Source organism: Amphimedon queenslandica, unplaced genomic scaffold (assembly GCF_000090795.2).
Source record: "Amphimedon queenslandica unplaced genomic scaffold, v1.1 AMPQUscaffold_13444, whole genome shotgun sequence".
NCBI classification, from domain to species: Eukaryota; Metazoa; Porifera; class Demospongiae; order Haplosclerida; family Niphatidae; genus Amphimedon; species Amphimedon queenslandica.
The window spans coordinates 230,501-252,398 of record NW_003546320.1 but is presented as its reverse complement, the minus strand read 5'-3'; the positions used below and the strand labels follow the sequence as shown (position 1 = coordinate 252,398).

The following is a 21,898-nucleotide window of genomic DNA, read 5'->3' as shown; positions in this document are numbered from 1 at the left end:
TTCAGTCGAAATTTTCAACCACCGAAAATAACCCGCTATATGGTATTTCACCCAAATAGGCAAGTCTTCATGGGTCTTCTATTGGGAATATTAATTCAGCTTCTACAGCACATAAGAATAGACTATCTTTACTACAGTATGTTAATTCAAAAGATGCATTCCTTCTGTTAGATACACCTCTACTATTCCGAACCACACCTTTTCACTTTGAACTCCCGCATTTTTGTCGCCTATATTCAAAGAATATGATGCTTTTTTTGGTCCCTCCTTAGTTCCATCATTAATATCAAGACATTAATAGTGAGTCCTTGCTAGTTAGCTTGGGTGCTCTCGGGATTCACAATGCAGTGCCATTGCAGCCTTAAGTTTCTTCTGCTGCTGCCTAACTGAATGTGATAATAGATCTATTTGGCTGAGTGTGCTATTGGGCAAGAGTCAAAGGCATTATTTGTATTGGGTTCTACTTTTGAAAATTTATCTCAGCCTATCAACAAGAGTACATAATAGGGAGGGGAGAGTGTCCAACAGTCCTATGTACACCAACTGTATGTCGGTGTAACTGCTAGATGTTACAATCCGTGCTGCTCCCACATTCTTTTATTAGTACAAAAAGTGTTAATTTTTCTCTTGAATAGTAATTATTTTTGTACTTAGCCGTGTCACGAGTCATTACTTTTACTGGCATGGTTAGTTATGACAAGCACATGGAAGCAGCATGGATAGGCTCGAGGACATTATGCTTTACTCATCAGCAAAAATTCTTTCCAGCATTGCTCAATATTTCATACCATTATTCCCACTAAATCATTCATTATTCCCACTAAATGCCCTTACATTACTTATATAACAATACATTTGAAATAATTTTATTATTGTAATTTTGAGTCTATTAAAAACTGAAGTAACAATCATTGTTATGTTTACAATTATAATGAAGTAATGATGAAGCTTCTACAAAATCTTGAAAGAAATAAATGTTGCTGGTCATTAAATGATGAATTTATCAACGAAAAATCCCATTCGGATGCTGCCGATGATGGTTGTAGAGAGAAGACTTTGCGAGCAGCAGTAGACCAAGCAGGGAGGCTGCTTTCATTTGACTTCCACCAGTCCAATCAGGTAATACTACTATCTCTCTCAGATGATTTCACAATGTAACCTTGAAGCTCCTCCTTCAACTTGTCTAATACTGCCTTTGAACTCAAAAAGGAAAAAAATAGTTTATCCACAGCCGTTGCATGTTGTTGAATCATTTTCACAATGTGAGGAGAGAAAAGTCTTGCTTCTTTGCACAAAGCATATGTACAAGAGAGATTAGATGAGAGTGATGTTTTGAAGTACTGTATACAAGGCTCATACAGCCATTAGCATAGTCAATTAGCTTTTTTCTACTTTTGCATTCTGATCACCAGTGCATAGCCTTCAAAGACATGCTTTGACATTTGGAATATTTGCAGTGCGTATGGCAGCTCGAACAGTTTCAACGATGTCAAAACAATTCACTGCTAAAACATCTCCTAAAGCATATGTGGCTTTAACAAAGTGAATACCCAGTCTACAACAGCAGCTAATTCGAGTTGAGGTAATGTGAATCTTTAAGCAATGTTAGCAGCTTTTTTTGAGTATTGTTAGATCCAAGATCTTCCTTTGCTAAGAATAGTTCCACATCTCCAAACTGAATCAGTAACTCATCAATAACTTCATACCGACTCCACCACAGAGTTGCTGAATAACATGCGATAGACCTGCTTGTCTGTTCCTTCAACGAGCCTCATTTTGGGACTTTGAGAATATAAACTGATTCAAAGTGAAACAAATTCATCATGAGTGTAGGTTTAAAATGCTCTCCTACTCTATCTAAGGTATGTGAGTAGCACCCTATGTCAAATGTAAAAGGGTAAAGTACTTTCATAGTAGCCATTGCCACATTATTTTAAGATGTTCTATCTCTCATAGCACCAATAACATGCTCTGTACCAATACTATACGTAATTGAGAGACAAGAAATTACTCTCTAGCAATCTTTTCTCCACAGAGTCTTTTGCCGAACATTTCAAGATGCACAAGACGTTGCCAAACGATAGCTAGAGCCTCGCCTACTTGTAAAGTTCCATCGAAAATGACGGAAACATCTTTATTCTTTATTTCTTCCTGAATTTGCTTGTTTTTAATATAAATGGAACAAAATCAAACATGTTTCTCCTATCCGTTAGCCTATAGCACCCTTCTTCAATTACTTCTTTAAAATATAAAAGCTTGTTTAATGGGACCGCTGCTGTTAAAACGCAGTGATGACTTTGACTCGGAAAACTTGCTGTTGCTCAGGTAGTGTTTCACCCTTTAAATGTGTTACATTATGTTCCTTCAATGATACAGCAATATCTTTTTCCCTTGTGTCAGAGCCTCCTTACTCTTCCTATGTTTTCATACTTCACATAATTTTGTACGCTACATTTCAAACTAACTTTCTCCTTAAAAGCTTCACAGAATAGCTTTTTGGGATATACAAATTTTCATTAGGAAACTGCTTTTTATTTTTGAGGAGATACACTTTTTGGTTCCGACAATAATGAATGAGTCTTTACTCTTCTTCACTTTACAACGCCATTTTTATTGGTTTCTTGCCAGTTCAGAATGTTTAGGTGATTGTAATATATCTAATATGGAAGTAACAGCACTACTATACTATGTCCACTGAGTTTGGACAGGAAAAACTGGAATAACTTTTTATAGGAATGTGAGATAAGGATGAGACTTTCACAGGTTCTTAGTCGCCCAATGCCACTTCAGGGTTTCAGGTTTTGGGTCTCTCAGCCCTTGGGAACCCTGAAAAACTGGGTTCTCCCAATAAACCCAATGGTATACCAAAGCTAACTGCCATGACGTTTTATGATGTCATAGTTTACATAAGCACATGTAGTTAAGCGCCAAACTGATAATTCTTCTTCTAAAAGATAACAGAGCAAGATTTTCTGATAATGATGGCTTTTAAAGACTAGTTGCCTCCAGGAGCTATTGTACTGCTTATTAGAAAGAACAGTACTGTTTTAAGAGTGAAACAGTACAGCCAAAATAGCTGCCATATCTCTATGAATATCATTATAATGCGTTATAGTGACGTAGCTACATTTTTCAAATTCCAATGCAGCTGCTTTTATTTCAGTCCATAGACATAGTATAGAAGAAAACTTTATTGCAGACCCACAGCTGCTGTTAGTCTCAGAATCATTCTGTTCATTCAAATTCAATATTTCTAGTTCAGCATCATCATCACCTGCAGCAATTCTTCCCTTTATTCCGTAATTTCCTGTAACATTCAGGGAATCAGAGTAACGGATGTAGTTTACGGACACTTAATGTTTGGAAGGGTCTCACTTCTCACGATTCCTTGGTCTGGATGAGGTGTCCTTTGGAAAGCAATGCGTCTACCAGATTCTATCCATGAAGGATTTTCAGAAATTCTTGCCCTGTGGATTTTAGAAATTTTTTAAGGCTACTGGGTGGTGAGTTAGTTAGCGGACAGGTGAGGCAGTCTCCGGAGAGTGACAAATCGGCCTTGTAAAGGACCTAATGACTTTTCTGAGGTAACTCAGTAATAAACTAAATAGCAATGATAGTAAGGATGAAATTTAATATTTGTTGACTGGATATGTGTGTAAATGCAACTGTACTGTTCAAAATGGGGTGTGCCTATTTGTAGTCCACAAAAACCAGGTTGTGCACATGCAGCAAATAAAATCAACATCCTTTTTCATTCCTCTACAAACTTTAAAGTGCTTGGGAATACATAGGCTTATCTCTGGGTTTCTCAGTAAAATACATGCCACCATTCTTTTTTCAGGAATATTGTTGGAAACTGTTCGGCCTTTTGTCCTAAACAGCGAGGCTATCTGATACCCTATTTTAATTATTCAGATAATCCACTCACTAATTCATTCTTTTTATATATAGGTGATGGACCAAGCCTTGCTGAAACTTGCTTAAATTTAAAGCTGGAGTCGTCATGCATGTATTTCGGTGGAGCTCTTTGGAACCAAGTATTTTCTCTAGCAGTAACAGAGATTTTTCATCACAGGCTGTCTCTATAGCCTTTTCTAAGTCTATAGTCTTCCACTACCCCCTTGTGTTTGTTGTTACTGTGTGATTATCACTGTCCGGTAACTGACTCCATTACCAAGGTGTATTTGCTCTTAAACAACGATGTTTGCATATTAAAAACTTTCAGTCAGCAGTTTCAAGCTGTTGAAGTTTTTGTATTTTAAGAGACATTGGATTGTTTGGACTTAGCAATCAACCATAATCATTTGCAGTCAAATATAACATAGAATAGCAATTGCAAACATGCTGAAATTGGTTATAGCTATTGCAGATGGAGAGCTCTACCCAGCAGAAAAAAATGGGTTTCTACTCAAATGTTAAAAATTTTTATGGTACTTTAAACTTAAGTGTCAGTATACTACCACTGTCCATATTATACCTAAGCTACTCTATGCTCAATAAAATTATTACACATTATGCTTGTAATAATGCTGGCTTAATGGACAGAACCTAAGCATGGATGACTCAAGTTCAGCTGAAAGCAATCCTGATGATAAACTAGTGACTGTACTTAGAGTTCTCGCTTGACAACTAAGGAGAAGCATTTTAATGACTCAAATTTACAGAATTCCTGTGATAAGGAGAGAGTTTGTAATAAGAGGTAGCAGTGTCAGAACAAGGTTAAGCATAGCATGACAGAAAAGGCAATGAAGCACCTTAAGGAGAGAGCCTGCTAGTGATGATTTTGACCAGAAACAAGTGGAAGAACCTGGAAGAAGACAGTAGAAGAAAAGTATGAATTCAAGGTTGAAGGTACAAAAGACTACTACTAGCAGCCAAGATCAGCCTACGTCCTCTTCTGCAGCTGCATCAAACAGTAGATTGTTAAGACAGATATTATAAAATCTATTAAAGCTCTAAATAAATGTCAACTCAAAGCAGAAATTATACAAAAACTACATGGCGAGTCGACTTTAAGTAAAGTACACCTTCATAAGTTTTTGGCTGAGAGTACACTCATACAATCATTACTTGTTCATCATGTTCAACTTTATGCCGACTTATACGAACAAAACAAAGGAAAGAAGTATTTGAGATTTCAGATTGATTGACGAACCCAATGTAGCATTTCCTTATTGCCACAAAGTGTTCCTACTGATGTAGTTACAAATGTGAATAATTCAGCAGAGAAGCTTTGTTCAACATCGCTCAAATTCTGTAACAGAATTTCTGATAACAATTTCAGCACGTTTTAAAATCGTTAACATTCTCATTGTTAATACATTCACTTTTACTTAAGCATATACACACAATGACGACAACAGAGAGCAATGTACAACAGATTCCATATGACGAAAGTGATAATTATTGTCGTTTTGGAGGGCTATTCTGTCATATATGCATCATGCAAGGTATAACTTTATCAGATCATGTGAATCGAGCAGAATAGAGCAATTATCATTGGAAATAGATATACTTTATGCTGTCAATACTAAAAAAAGGCAAATACGCCAATTTATTTGAAATAGTGACAGGGGCTATATGTATTCACCACACACAAACTTTATACCATTCATTAGAGAAGTAGATCAGTGTGTTAAAGTAATCGTAAATGAGGAGTGCTTCTTGGAATTTGGTGATACAATGGTGAAACTAAGGTTATTATCGTACCTCTTAAAATTTTGCTATTTCTATTCAGGTAGCTTATTCACATATCGGGAAGAGAGACACTTTATTAGAGCTATTTAGAGAGACTTTGCAGAAACAAATGATTGGATTTGATGAGGCACTATATGAAGACGCAATAAAGAGTGTCTACTGGGAGTTTATTTGTAAACTATGTAATATAAGGTTTGAAATATTTCTGTCTACAACAAGGAAGGAATTTGCTAATGAAAGGGGTAATGCAACAACAAAGGAACAAAATTCAAGAGATACACTATTAACGCATCATATTTCTTTGCAAACAAAAGTTAAATAGAAATTATTAACTAATTTGAATTTTGTTTTGTTTGTCCCTATTGTTTCTTTTGTAATGGTACCAACTTTAATCATAGTTGATTATCTCTGTATCCCTTTCCATTATGATGGGTAGACACAGTCTGATGAATCAAGTTAGCAGCATGAGCCGTAGCATAATTAGCAGCATCAAGTTTTCCATTTGCATTGTGCTTGTACTTACTGAAGAGTGACTCTATAGCTGACCCAGACAGACGTAAAGGTGATAATAACTTGTACCATAGAAAGCCATAAGATGAAAGTGCCACGCTGTGGTATATATATGATACACCACGGATTTTCCCTGGTGTATGAGGGAAAAATCTGATGCACCTTGGTGTATCCGTTCATCCCTCATACACCAGGGAAAGAGGGGATCCCGTGAACTTTGACCTTTTGCTCAGGACAGTTTTGTCCTGAAAGGTCCACCTGTAAAAAAATCAGGAAGAGTCCCCCAAAGGAATCTCTCCCTTCAAAACCTTAAAATCAAGCTGAGCTTATAATCCAGACTTTTGTATCAGGCTATTGTGGGTCTCAAATTGGAGAAAAAGTATGATGTAAACTTCCTGCTAAAGCAATGCATATTATTAAGAATTGCCCTTTGTAAACTGACAAGCTAACCACGTCCAAGGCTATTAAAATGACGTCGCCGCTTGAAAAAGTAATTTTATGATTTTTGCTACTACTGGACAATTTCTAGCAATCTTATGGTGACAGGTAAGCCTAAATACAGTAAATCTTCTAAAAATTTGGCAAATTAAATTCACCTTAAAATCAGTAATATTGAAAAAGTAGAGGTTAATGTTCTTTTACTTTTAAATAATTTTTAATGACTAAATTGGAGGGAGGGTCATTCCAAAGTCTCAGCTGCTTGGTAAAGTAGACTGAAGCAAGTGGTCAATCATGAGCCGAAATAAGAGGACAATGTCAAAATTAGATGACTCAGCCAGTAATTTTGCATAATCGAATAATTAAAGGTAATATTGTGAAAATTTATAAAAAATTATTTAATTTGACGAAGTTAGAGTGTTAAATTTTTAGAAGATTTACGGTATTCATCATTATGCCTTCCAATGAGTACAAAAATATGGAGCATGGCTTCTTCATGGTTTATCAGATATACACCTAGAATGATATTCATAATCCCTTGGGCTACGCCCTCGGGATTATGAATATCATTTTCGGTGTATATCTGATAAACCACTCGAAGCCATGTTCCATCTATTACCAGGATATTGTATGAAGAAAAAACAACAGAAAGACTTGAGGCTATAAACATCTATTTGGAGCAGGTCAAAAGCTATTAATTACCATAAATATTTAGCAAAGGCTATTATCACGATACATTTCCTTGCCTAAAAGCTTCATTGTAATGAAATTGAATGATCAAAGTCTGGATCTGTAATACACAAGTCACATTATTCAAAATAATACTCAAAAATTTACCATTCAGTACAATTTCGTTACTCCACTCGACAAAAAAGTAAAAACCTTCATCAATGGACATCAAAACATTACTGTTCATGTCTGAAAATCTGTCATGACTCAAAAAACCCCTTTTGAATATCTTGTTGCAAGCTTTAAGGTATTTTAGAGTCTTCTTATCACTCTGTAGTACATTATCATCTGTAGATTCTGCAATAGGGTAAAATATTTCCCACATGACATGCTCTTGCAGTATGAAATATAGCAGTAAATAAAATTTAAATATTGAATCATGCAAAACCTGCATTATCTTTGGAGGGGCTATGTTCAGTTAGTTCAAGAGTCTCGTATGAAATATACTTCCTTCATTTTGGGAACCATTCTTCTCATACCCTGCTTTACTCGTTCACATTCATCATTGTACATACATGTAATTGAACTCCAATCAAACTGAGACTGATTTATTTAAAGTGAATGTCTTGGCACCTCCATCTATGGATGAATGCAGTGCATTTATCATATTCTTAAGTAATATTATATGATAAAACGACAATGCAATTTTGCATACTTGATGTATTGGACATATTAGCCAGTATATTAGATTTTGAGGGTCAAAGGGATTCTACATATGAGGAAAAACTTCATACGGATCCTCCTTTTCTTTAGTAATAATAGGTAAAATATGTATATTAAAATGGGAATATATACATGTACCTCTTAAATATTGGTTATGTCCTAATATAACCATGAGTTGCTTTTATCATGGTTACATTACTTGAAGCTCCGTCACAAATGATTATCATAGTTCTCAAGGAATGGAGTTGAAAGAGCTTTATCGTTTCCAAGACACATGAGTACAAAAATTTGCTAGTGATAGTGCCAGACGAGGTGAAATAAGGGCCAACAATGTCAAATGAACCTGAAATGAATAAAATAAAACCAATAGACACATAGGATTGTAAAAGCATACTTGTTAGGCCTCTCCATAGAAATTGCAGAATATACAAGCTTTGTTGAACACTATTCTTGTCACTTAAGACTTCGTAAATGTGGGCAAGTGAAGATTGACATTTCTGCGTCATACACAATCCAATCCAGTGCCTGACTTTGTCAATTCCACATGAGACATTTAATAGCTTAACTTCATCAAAAATCAACACTGCAACTTTCTTTGACTCTTTCTTGCCTTCAGCCTTAATTTTCTCACAATGAATTAGAAATTGAGAAACCTGTTCAGCAATACAATCATTGCTTGCACCCAGATGGTGTAAGAAAGCTCCTGTGTACAATTGCAATGTTGAGCGACATGGAAGCTGCAATATATTGAAAGACTTAAGAGCCTCAAACCCTGATGGGCTACAAGAGAAAACAGCTAAGGCTATAACAAATGAAATTTTAAATGTTACATACATGTATCAATTTACATACCTATTCTTATTGTAATGAGACTTCATCTATTTCTTCTTTAACCAATAGATAGAAGTAATAAATCACAAATAATATTGATTAAACACATTTCCAAAACTTATCGTTATTGTCTTGATATTCTTGAACTCCAAATGTACTGCCCGCTTATCAGTGGCCCAAACTTCTCTCATTCTTTCTCCTACACTATGACTGTCTCCTTCAAACAACTTGGCAAGTTCCTCTGAGCTTTTACTCTCTACAGTAGATACTACTTGACTCATCCCTTCATTCTTGTCATTGTCTAATTGAAGTTCTGTATCATCTACATACTTCCTAAATTTCTGTACTTCACTGTCTGTCCTCATCTTCACATTCCTTGTTCTCTTCAACTGACTTTCTGGGGACATAGTGATGACACGCTACACCTCTTCACTTCTTTTGAAGGACTTAGTTCTAGACTTGTACATTTCATTTGATGAACCAAGTCATTCTTTAATCTATTGCATTGGTGGCAAAGATAATTAAAAAAATTATGTAAAATCAACAAACATCACAACGGCAACTAAAGAAATATTATAAATATTATTAAAAAATCAACACAAACAAGAACATAAAAAATTTAAAATAAACCTAAGTAGGATTCCACACAACCAACAAAAACACAAAATGAAAATCCTACTTGTGACGCAAATTCTACTTTACATTGCAAGGTGATCTGTAATTCTCACATAATAACATTAAAAGTACAATGTAGAGTAAAATTTCCTTCATGAGTATGATTTTCAATTTGTATTGTCGTTGGTTGTTCGGAATCCTACTTAAGCTGGTTTTTTAATATTTTACGTTTAGTACAGGGATTTGGCCAAATTTTATCAAAAATAAAAAGTGGAGAATTCTCTATTTTTTCAAATACATATACATGATTGTATGGAGTTTAGAAAGTTTCGACTCATTCCGTTTGAATTTGGATTTTTAGGAATTTTTAAAAATTGTTTTAAAGTGCCATCTACTCTACTAGTGTAATGCTTGTCAACTCATGAAGCTTGCTCACTTAGCATAATCTGTGGGAAATCATGTAGTTTTGAATGTTATTGTGTCAAATTTTATTTTTATTGTCTTTATATAGCATTATTAAGAGTAATATCATTCAAAAATAATGTACTTTCTGCCATTTTTTATTGCAATAAGTGAGTTATTGTCCCCATTTTGCAATTAATGAAATTACTTTATTTCTCATGATTTGTAAAAATAGAGAATTAACTCCTTCGAGAATGGATGTACTATTATTGTTGTTGCTAAAACAGATTAACAAAGAAGCAGCTGTTGTATTTCCATACGTACTGTATTTATAACTGCAATCGGCAGTCATTTATTATGCTATATATTACTCTGCAGTGGTGCATTCATTATAACATTGTGTATAATATAACTTTTAATGGACAAGTGCAAACAAGGACAGACAGCTTAAAAGGACAATGTTATATAATACTCTGTTAATACTATTAAAAGTTATCTTTCCATTATAAAACAAGAAATCACAGTAAACCTAGTTTAGAAGCTACATAACTAAATTTTAAGAAAGGACCAGACTCATTCAACATTTTGATTTGTTTGCCTTGAAATGCTTGCAGCCTCAAAATCGTTTGCAACCATTCCTAACAATGTTTGAGTGTGTCAAATGATAGGTAGATTTATTTCCAGACTTTGCTAAGTTTTGTGAAAAATTAGGACGAAAAAAGTAAAGTGACAAAATTCATTAGTATTATTGTTCCATCACTGTCATAGCTTGACAGTTGCTTTGTGCCTAGGGGAGTACAGATTCCGATTCTCTTGAGGTTACTGGCACAAATTTACCCAATTCAAACCACAATGGGCACAAAATACAAAAAACAGGACTTTTAGTTTTACGAAAGCTCTTTGGATCAAAGTGAACAATATTATATATGTAGCTTCTGCAATCCCTGGGCAAAACTTAAATGTAGCAGAGTAGGGAAAATATTTTTTTGAATACAATCAAGAAATGCAGGATCTGCAGAAAATTTGCTGCGCCCTACCTCTCGAAACAAAATATGCACAGTACTTATGATATCCATGTGGTTTTCCCTCATGGCCTGTTATTATGATTCTACACTGAGGTGTTGGACCCAAGGGAGGGTAATCATAGAGTATTCTGTGATGAAGTAAGAAAGCTGGTCCTCCATTTCAAACTCAGTAGCAGACACAACAAAGCCATCCATTTTTTCTATTGTCATGCTAACAGCATTTATTTCATCTTGCATTATAACTAACCACGCCCGTAATAGTAATAACTCGTGACACGCTCAAGTACAATTATAAGACAAAAATTAACACTTATTGGGCTAACACATAGGCGGCGTCGACGGTCCGGCTGATCCGGTTATGGCCGGACCAGATTTTTGGATTGTGCCTCCATTTTGTAGGTGTAACATTAGTTTATTCATAATTATTATTTAATTATAATTATTTAAGTGATTAGTAATTTAGTGCAGCAGCTATAACCTACTTTACTGAATCTATCGAGCGGAATCTTGTGCTATCCATGGCTTGTGGAAATCAGGGACCAGGTGAAGGACCACATCTGCCACTACAATTCCCTTTCCCCAAAAGATCATTTGGGAAGAAAACTATTGTATATCGCTCTTTTCAAAAGTCATGGTTTGAGTCATGAAAGTGGCTGCACTATATTGAAGCCAATGATACTGTTCTCTGTTAATACTGTTATAAAGCAACCAAAGATAATCTCATAGTAATTAAACCTAGCAGTTCTGATGATGCATTTGTAAGTTATTTGTCACTGACTAATCATTATATAATGGTACCATTAAAATCATAGTTGTCCAGAGAATTTTCAAATTGGAAAGATGGCACTGTTTCTTTTCGACAACATGAAAAATGAGTATGTCACAAAATGGCTGTCGAAAAACTATTTACTATACCTGCTACTACTCCTGACGTTGGTCAAATGCTTGTGAGTTATTTGGCTAAGGACAGAGAACGCAATCACCATTGCTTTCTTAAAATTTAAAGTAGTTTAAGAATTCTAGCTAAACAGGGCTGTGCAATTAGAGGACTTGATGAAAGTCATGGAAATCTGTACCAGCTGATCAAGTTAAGAAGTGAAGATGATGAAGAGGTATAATTTATGCATCCATTAATGTATAGGATATGTATGACATAATGTAGTTAACGGAATGGTGAAAAGAAAAAATGAGTCTTATCTTAGCCATGAAGTACAAAATGAGTTACTGAAACTGATGTCCAATGCACTTTTAAGAGGGATTGCTAATACTCTTCAGAACACAAACTTCATAACAGTAATGATAGATGAGTGCACTAATATAAGCAACACAGAACAGGTATATGATAATTTCACTGAATAGCTACAATTATATAGTTATATTTGTATATGCATGCAGGTTGTAATAGTTTTACGTTGGGTAAGTGATGAACTTCTAGCTAATGAAGAACTCATAGGCCTTTATGAGGTTTCTTCTATTAATGCCAGCTCTCTAGTTTCTGTAGTGAAGGACACATTACTACGATTAAACTTAAGTTTCAACAAAGTAAGGGGCCAATGTTACGATGGTGCCAGTAACATGAGTGGTGCAAAAAGTGGTGTAGCCAAACAGACTCTAGATGAACAACCTAAAGCTTTTTATACCCCATGTTACAGCCATTCCTTAAACTTGGCAGTTGCGGACGCTATGAAAAAGTGCAGTACATTGAAGAAAGCCCTCAATACTACACATGAGATTACTAAATTAGTGAAGTATTCTCCAAGAAGGGAGTCTCTGTTCAAAAGCATCAAAGGGGATATTACACCAGGCAGTCCTGGCATTCGTGTACTTTATCCAACAAGATGGACAGTGAGAGCTGACTCAATGCAAAGCATTATTCAAAACTACTCTATCCTTCAGGAACTTTGGGAGAAAGCAGTTGAAATTGTACATGACAGCGAAACCATTGCATGTATTAGAGGTGTTGAATCTCAAATGCGTTCATTTGATTTTTTTTTCCGAGCTCATTTTGGGAGAAACACTTCTTCGAAACACTGACAATTTAAGTAGAACTCTTCAGAAAAAGGAATTTTCTGCTGTTGAAGATCAACTGGTAGCTACAATGACTAAGAAAACCCTTTTTGCTCTTAGAAATGAAGAAAAGTTTGATCTGTTTTGGGCAAAAGTAAGTACAGTGGCTTCTAGCAGTGATGTCTTAGAACCAGAGATTCCGAGAAAAAGAAAGGCACCTAAAAAAATTGAGGAAGGAAATGCACCTCCCGAGTTTCATTCATCACCTAAGGACCAGTATAGACAAGTCTACTATGAAGCACTTGATCTTTTAGTACAAGCTATTGATGATAGATTTGATCAACCTGGGTACAAAATTTATTGCTGCCTTGAAATTTTGTTAATGAAAGCTATAAAATAAAGAAAATTATGATGCTCTGCTTGAAGTAGCTAAAATTTACGAATCAGATTTTAACATCTCCAATTTAACTTTACAGCTAGAAATCCTCAGCAATAACACTCCTGCAGATATAAAAGATATCTCGGGTGTTAAAACTTACCTACAAAATCTATCAACTTTTGAAAAAGAACTGCTATCAGAGGTTATTGTTTTAATGAAGTTGATTCTTGTTATGCCAGCTACAAATAGCACAAGTGAGAGATCGTTCAGTGCTATGCGCCGTATTAAGACCTATCTCAAATCAACAATGACTCAGGAGCAATTAAATAGTTTAATTGTACTTCATGCACATAATGACCTCACAGACAACCTTTCTCTTACAGATATAGCTAATGATTTTGTGAGTAAAAGTGAACGAAGATATCAAGTGTTTGGACAGTTTTAATCATTAAAAAAATTAATAAACCGTCAATTTAATACGTGTACAGGCAGATGCTATTTATAATTGTACTATACCAAAATGTAAAAAAAAACACAAATTACGCGGCCAAAAAGTGGGCGTGGTCAAAATCACTGCACGCTTTGTGCGCATTTTATTTCCCCTCCCTCACTTAAGGCCATACCACTCTCTGTTTGGATGAGCCACCCCTGTAATAAAAGAATGCAGGAGCAACACGGATTCTAACATCTAGCAGCTACACAGACATACAGTAGGTGTACATAGGACTGTTAGACACTCTCCCCTCCCTATTATGTACTCTTACTATCAATACAGGCAGTTCTGTTCAGAAAGCTTGGGATAGTCCTTTGGCAAAAAAATCTTTTGAGTGTCTCTTAAATTCAGCTACTGATGATAAGGTTTGTAACAGCTGTATCTTCTTCAGAGGCTGGCACTTGGCTAAATGCTGCTCTCATATCTTCGTTGGGTCTTCGTTTAGATGATCAATCAATGAGGACTGCTGTGGCACTGAGGCTTGGTCTTCCTTCAAGTTGGCCCCATTTATGTTGCTGTTGTGGAGCACAGGTTGATGAGCTAGATACTCATAGATTGCTTTGTAATAAGGGTAATGGAAAGCATCATTGTCATGCTTCAGTCAATGATGTGCTGCACTGGGCTTTTTCTGCTGCTGGTGTCCCATCAAGTCTCAAACCTTCAGGTTTATCAAGGCCTGATGGTGTCACTTTAATTCTTTGGTCTCATGGTAAGCCATTGATCTGGAATGCTACTATCTCTGATTTTCTGGCTCCTTCATACTTGAATGTTGTGACTTCTGATCCTAACGCTGTTGGTGCACTTGTGGAGTCAACAAAAATTGCCATGTAGTCACCTCTTCCACCTAATGTTTGCTTTGCTCCAGTAGCTACTGAGTCACTTGACTCTTTTGTCCTGGACTGTTTTTTAACACGGGACTAGCATTATTAATATCGGTTCTATTCATTATTTTTAATAATAGTCATGATAATAACAAGAGTACATAATATTTCAGCCCATACTCTTTACTGCATGTCCACATAAATGCTAGTAGTTAAATTCTGTGTTGGCCCAGTATTAGCGCATTTGTACCAAGAGCTACAGTGAATATTGATAATGTTATTAATAATTATTTTGATGATGCTATGTGTTTGGGCGAGGTCATGCACACAAAAATGAGGGAAATATAAGAAGTAGTGCTGGGCGATATTGAAAATTTTGAAACGATACAATATGATACGATATTGCCTAAAAATGAGGATATCGATATTTTTTATTGATAAGTTATTAAGCCACGCCCATTAACTTTAATATTACTAAAATGGCTAAATAAAGCTATTTCTGAGAACAATATTTATTGAAAAGCATTATAAAACCCTTCTTTGGCTTCATATACTTCAGCTACTTCATCTACTTTCCAAGAAAATACATTTTAGTAATTTTCAAGATGTTACTCCTATAGTTAATTAACCATTTATTAAGGTTATGTAACCATTTTGTGGGCGTGGCCTCGTTATCAATATTTTCTTCCATTTTTTCCGATATTGATAAGTATCGATACCACATTATATCGATTAAATATCGTGAGTTTTGATATATCGCCCAGCACTAATAAGAAGAGTAATAGGAAAGACAAAGGATTTGTTGTCACTGTGTCACAATACGAAGGAAAAAACTTCTTACTTTTTTATCATAGGCTCTACGATCATCCTCCACTAGGATTATGTTCTAGGTGTAGAATTTACATTACTAACCAAAATGAGTATGTTGTCAGCATTCTGTTTAGAGGAGTGGAAAGAGGAGCTTTTCCATCATTATCTCTGGATAAAATCCAGTCTCTTATAACGAAATTTTCACCCTTTTTCTTTTCACTGTGCAAGTTTTGTTCCGGGATAGAGCTATCAACTTATGAGTATTGCCAAATTGTTCATTTTGACCTGATAAGTCTTCCGAGGAGTGATTATCCTACAAAACATATCAATTCATCTTCTTGTTTGATGTGGTTTCAATTGGGAAAGTTTGTACCAAGTGGTGTTAGAGAAAAGGAAGCTGTGCCTTGCTGTAATTGTAGTATATTGAAATCAGACTTAGCTCACCAGATGCAAGAGGAAAGTCCAGCAAAAAAAATTACAGGCTGCAGTGCATCATCTCAAGCCCCATTAACTTACATGTCTCCAAGAAGTCAGGACAAAAGGAAAATGGATGCTAAGATTAAAAGAGATTCTGAAGCATGTTAATGCAGAGTATGAAGGTAATGAAGTTCCACTGAGCAACAAACAAGAGGAAGAGATGAGTGAAGTAATGACATCAATCAAAAGGGAATGTTTTGATGAACTCAGCCAATTATTTGAGGAAGAAGATAGTCATGGTGTTGGAGATAAGATTAGGGATGTATGAGAGAATGACAGACGAGTTGCCATGTTTCATTATTAGAAAGACCAGAGTACTAACAGTAAGTTACATTTCTTATATTATTAGTTTCGTCATTGCTAACAGGTGCAGGGAAAACAAGCAATTGGTGGAGTGTCATAACAATACAAATGGGTAAATACATGTGCATCATATTTTTTATTATTAGATTTCTTTAGCCTCAGCTGTTTTTTCTCGAAGTCCAGCTGCCTATGACGCTCCAAAATTGTTTAACATTTTGAAACTGCCGTCTAAATCAACTCTACAATCATACACTGAGGCTTTTCTGCACCAGGCTGGTGCAAGCTCTGACTGTAGATCAGAGCAGGTATCACAGTATCATCAATATTGTGTCGCAGCAAAGGCGGAAGGAAAGATGGGGTCAAAGAATGTAGGAGCACTAATATTTGATGAAGTAAAGGTCATCAACAGGTTGATGCGGAATTCTCGTAGCCAGTCAGTACTGGGACTGTGTATGACACATCAGCAACAATCATCCCTTGCAGATATTTACCAAGAGCTGCGTTCAAAGGATTCTTTCCAACAAAAAACACACATTCTTCAATTTTTATGGAGATCTCACAGGGTAGTTGAATTGCATTAGTATTGCGGTAGCGTTACTAGGTAGGATTCACCCCCAAACAAAATAGCTATCACTACTTTTGCAGCCTTGCTATACCAGGAAAATGAGCTCCTATGCTTACCAGACTTCTTAGAGGACCTTATCTTGACCAGAGGACTCCATTGGTACCACTAGTGTGGCTCTAGACTTTGTCTAAGAGGAAAGTCAAAAATCGGCAAACTGGCCGTTTTGTTCAGCCACCTTTTTCATCTTCATCATCATCAAGAAGTCCTGTCAACTCAGTTGTCTGTGTGTATCTCAGTATCACTTGATGCTACAAGGATAATTCTTACACCAATCTGCTCCAACAGTCTATGCGCAGGTCCATCTCCCATCAGATCATTCTTCAAGTAAGGAAAAAGTGATACTGTGACTGCTGGATTGTACCATCTTAGCTGCATGCCACCATTTTCTTAATTATAGAAGCATCAAGCATGCGCTCTAAAATTTGGGTGTGGTCGCACATGCTCAGATCTGCAGCTCTGGAAGAAGCAAGTTTTTTACCTAGCTATGCTTGGAATCAACTCCAGTACTTTAGTGGAGGTTTCCAGCTAAGAGAAGGTATTAATCTTACATGTTACTATAGAAGCATCAAGCATGCGCTCTAAAATTTGGGTGTGGTCGTGCATGCTCAGATCTGCAGCTCTGGAAGAAGCACGTTTTTTACCTAGCTATGCTTGGAATCAACTGCACTACTTTAGTGGAGGTTTCCAGCTAAGAGAAGGTATTAATCTTACATGTTACTGTTTTATCAAGTGTGCAATTTTATTTTATTAAAAAAACAAACTATAGTTTATGTTATGATATGCCATGATTATATGAATGACAACAGCATGGAAGAACAGGAACAGCTGCAACATTGCAGAAAGATGGGCACTGTCAGCTCACAGCTTCTTGAACAAGGACTTGTGTCACGACTAGAATTAATTTCACTTGTCATCAGGATAGTTGATATTTCTTCAGCATGTCTTTTCAATGATGTCTCTCATAAATGATGAAAAGTCATAACAATGATAATAATAATAATAAAGAAAAGTATTGTTTGTGTAAAATCAACAAGTATCACAATGGCAACTAAAAAAATATTATAAATAAAAAATCAGCACAAACAAGAACATAAAAAATTTAAAAGAACAAGGTTAAATAGGATTCAGAATGACCAACAAAAATACAAAATGAAAATCCTACACGTGATGCAAATTCTACTCTATATTGCAAGGTGATCCGTAATTGTGACATAATAACATTAAAAGTACAATGTAGAGTAGAATTTGTGTCATGAGTAGGATTTTCATTCCGTATTTTCGTTCGTCATTCGGAATCCTACTTAACTTTGTTTTTTTTAATTTTTTATGTTCTTTTATAAGTGGTATAATAGGAAAGTATGATATAGTGGGCCCATACTACACATCAAGTGGGTCAATGACCAGTAAATTTTTCTATACATGTGAGAAACACTGAAACTATTTCATTTGCATTTCTCAAAAAAACCTTTATCATTGTTTGTGACGGAGCTTCGAGCAATCTCACAATGATCAAGGGCTATTTGGAAGTTATCCAATATCAAAAGGTAACAAATTCATAAAAATAGTACATATGATGTACTCTTGTTCATACTTATTAAGTTATGTTTTACTACAAATAACCAAGATCCATTTGAAGTGTAGTCAGTTTCAGTTGAGAAGAAACGGAAGTAAATCAAAAATTTCATCATTAAAACGTCACGTGTAGCCCCGCCCAAACTTACTTTACTATCTATTGTACCTCTACAGTGGTCGCAGCTACCTCCATCTATCCTTTTCTTGTTTTTGGTTCCTGTTTTTAGCTGGTATAGAGCTCAGAATACGGGTGAATCAACAAGTGTACTAGTAATGAAGAACAACTAAGATTGAGGAGGCTGTAGAGTGATATAGCAAGAATTATCCTCAAGACAAAGCTCCTAGATGAATATTAGTAGGTCTAGTGAGCTTAATATGTTTTGTTTTATTTTTAAAATAAAAAACATTATTTCTCCTTTCATCTCAAGAATAAGAACCCGTTGAGAACCTTCCAGAGTACCTAGAAACTCAAGAATTGGTAAGGATTTTCAGAAGAATCTGTTATGCAGCTGTACCAAATTTCAATTTGCTAGCATTAGTGACAAAAAAGTTAAAAGGAGTGGTGGTGGTTTCTTCTCAAATGAAATCGACTATATCTCGTTACATAATTAACCCTTTTGACCCACCTCACCGTATTTACTGGTGAATATGTCCGACACATCAAGTACATACTTCTTTTAATGTACTCATCTAATTGTCAGAATGGCTAAGGCCACGAAGTGGCTGCAAGCTATTCTAAATTATATGAACAAGATGAAGTCGATCATATCAAGTGTGTTTGGCCAGTTTTCTTAACTTATAGCTCTAATTTGTAGTTAAATAACTAATTTTAATAACTTTTGTCACCCCATCTGCCCACTTGCCTTACTATATAAACCCCTGCTTCAGCCATCTTTCTTGGCCCTTGATTAGCTCCTCCTCTTCCGTTGGAAGGGTGGGTGTGGCCAGTTGATATGACCGACTTCATTTTCGTATAATTTTGAATAGCTTGCAGCAACTTTGTGGCCTTAGCCATTCTCACAATTATATTTCAGATGGCTCAGTCTCACATATCAACTGTGTTGTTTGTAGCTTCTCCCAAGTTATTCTGATTGATTACAGCCCTTCCATAGGCTGCTTGATCTAATTCTTTATGGTAGAATTTCTGGAAAAGTGACTCCGAGCTCCAGTTTGCTGCTTTCAAAATGTTCTCTAGTGTAACTCCGCCTCTAGCTGCTGCTGAGTCTGATGGAGTGAGCCCCATAAATTTCAATATTTATCCCAGCCTGTTCCAAGACTGTTCTCAGTCATCTAGCGATTGTGCTAGAAGTTACTGCATTGTGAGGTTTCATGGAAGTCAGAAATAATTTGGTTTTATTCCCCGTACCTGATTAGTTTTGTCTATGTGTACTGAGATGGTGTCCACCGGGCACAGTATAGGGTTTTGGGGGAATGCGAAGAAGCATTGGCTTACCCTGCCTTGACTGTTCTGCTAATGCAGATGGTAAGAATTAAACCCCGTTTCCATCTGGCCTTATTCTTGAGTTGTCTAGTAGAGATAAGTCTGCAGACTGGGATGGTCTGGTTGCTAAGAGAAACCCACTTTTCAGTGGCAGCATTTTGAGTGATAGTGTTTCCGACTTCCATTGGGATTGAAGGAAATTGAGTACCCATTGTACATCCCAAGTATTAGAATACCTGGGGAAGGGGCTCTAACAATGAAATCCCTTTTATCAGCCTAGTGATAATTAGGCGATGACTACTCCATCCGCTCTCTCATTTACAGATAATATGGCTGACCTGTAAGCATTGACTACATTATCCTGGTATCCCTCTTGGTAGAAAGACGCTAGAAAATTTGCAACCTCACTCACAGGTCCTGAAAAGGGATCTGAACCCTGTTCAGAACACCAGCGATTCCATCGTCTGAATAATGAGTCATAGATTTACTAGTCTTTGATCTCCAAGAGTTAATGATGAGATCAGTAGCTTGTCCTAAAAGGCCTTGATTGCCTAAGGCCTTCCCTAAGATGCTCCAAATGGCTAATTGGGGCATTATGGGTATTGACTCTATATTAGGTTTCTTAGTGGGTAGTAGGCGTGGCCAATCTACTATTAATGACAATAGGAGGGGATACTACAGCTGTGTCTTCCAGACAGGGGCTACAAGAATTACATCTGCCCGCGTGCTTCTGTTTTCGTTAATACTCAGGAAATTAAGGTTCCAGGTGGATTGGCAAAGCCTTTCATTATTGTCCAGTCCTGAAGGAATGCATCGGTTGCCTCTGCAAATGGATCTGGCTGCCAACTGAAGTAACGTTGGCACGGATTGGTTAGTTTGGATGCAATTAGGTCCACTTCCAGTGGCCCAAAGACCCTGTTGATTTTTTTAAATGTTCAGTAATCTAGACTCCAATCTGATTTGTCCCTCATGGACCTCGATTCCCTGTCTGCCACCTGGTTCAATACACCAGGTAGGTCTGAGCCTGGATGTGGATCTTCCTTTCCAGACACCACATCCATAGGTTCCGGGTCAGGGATATCAACTCTTCGGATACTATCCCTCCCTGATTTTTGATATAGGCAACTAATGTCGTGTTTTCTATCTTTATTAATACTGACATTCCTGTCTTGTTTCTGGCAAACGTCATTAGAACTAGAGTCGCGGCTAGCAGTTCCAGACAGTTTATATGGCACTCCCTCTCCTGGGGCGACCAGGGTCCCCCTGTGCTGAAGCCCCAATGAGAGGCACCCAAGCACTGGGTCGAGGCATCTGATTCAAAGATTAGGTCTGGCTCCATTGTCAGTAGCATTTTGCAATTCCAATTTATCATCTGTGTGTCCAACCAGATTAGTTCCTCCTTGCTGTCAGGAGACAGTGCAAGGTTGTCTCGTAGTCCCGGTTCCCCTTCCTGAGGCCTGATGCCAGGTTCATTTGTAGGCTCCTGTAGAAAAGAGGAGCTGGTGGAATTACTTGGTTTGTGGTATTCATTTTGCCAATTACCCTTGAGAGGGCACAGCATGTTACAATGCTCAACCCCCAATAGTTGTCAAGACTCCACCCAAGTCTTTTCATTTTTTGAGTTGGGAGACTCAGCTCCATCTTGATTGTATATACCATAAAACCTAGGACTTCTAGGCACTGGGATGGTTGTAGTATTGTCTTCTCTGAGTTTATCGTAAACCCTAGACATTGGAAAAGGCATATCAGGCCTGACACATGGTCGCTGGCCTTCTCTGCCATTAGGAGAATGTCGTCTATGTATACCACCAACCATATCCCCAGCTCCCATCCAAGAACTGCTATTGGCCTTAGGGTCTTGGTAAAAACACATGGGGCTAAGGCCAGGCCGAATGGGAGGCAGTTGAATTGGTATACTTTGTTTTTGAATTGGTAACACAGAACTTCCTGTGTTGTTATTTTATGGGAAATGAAAAATAAGCATCCTTCAAGTCCATCTTTACAAGCCAATCTCCTTTCCTGAGTAGGCTTTGAGGGTGTGGATTCCCTCCATCATGAAG

At 36.6% G+C, this 21,898-nt stretch overlaps 1 protein-coding gene and 1 long non-coding RNA gene across 2 annotated transcripts; one reads left to right on the top strand and one right to left on the bottom strand.

Moving 5' to 3' along the window:
* Positions 1-7,815: 7,815 nt before the first annotated feature.
* LOC109581398 (uncharacterized) lies at positions 7,816-8,450 on the bottom strand. The gene is made up of 4 exons (XR_002184624.1): positions 8,432-8,450; positions 8,176-8,380; positions 8,030-8,121; positions 7,816-7,953 (listed from the first exon to the last, which is right to left on the bottom strand). It is a non-coding gene; the product is annotated as an uncharacterized LOC109581398 (long non-coding RNA).
* A 3,347-nt stretch (positions 8,451-11,797) lies between these two features.
* LOC105312451 (zinc finger MYM-type protein 1-like) lies at positions 11,798-13,741 on the top strand. The gene is made up of 5 exons (XM_011405111.1): positions 11,798-11,885; positions 12,073-12,245; positions 12,306-12,833; positions 12,910-13,071; positions 13,394-13,741. The coding sequence occupies exons 1-5, from the start codon at positions 11,798-11,800 to the stop codon at positions 13,739-13,741; spliced, it is 1,299 nt and encodes a 432-aa protein (XP_011403413.1).
* Positions 13,742-21,898: the final 8,157 nt, after the last annotated feature.

Excerpts from the sequence above, each read along its gene's own strand:
- LOC105312451 (XM_011405111.1), top strand. The coding sequence starts at position 11,798 with ATGGCTGTCGAAAAACTATTTACTATACCTGCTACTACTCCTGACGTT. Across the intron at positions 11,886-12,072 it reads TTTGGCTAAGGACAGAGAAC|TTAACGGAATGGTGAAAAGA; the intron begins GCAATCACCATT and ends GACATAATGTAG. Across the intron at positions 12,834-12,909 it reads GGGAGAAAGCAGTTGAAATT|CTCATTTTGGGAGAAACACT; the intron begins GTACATGACAGC and ends TTTTTTTCCGAG.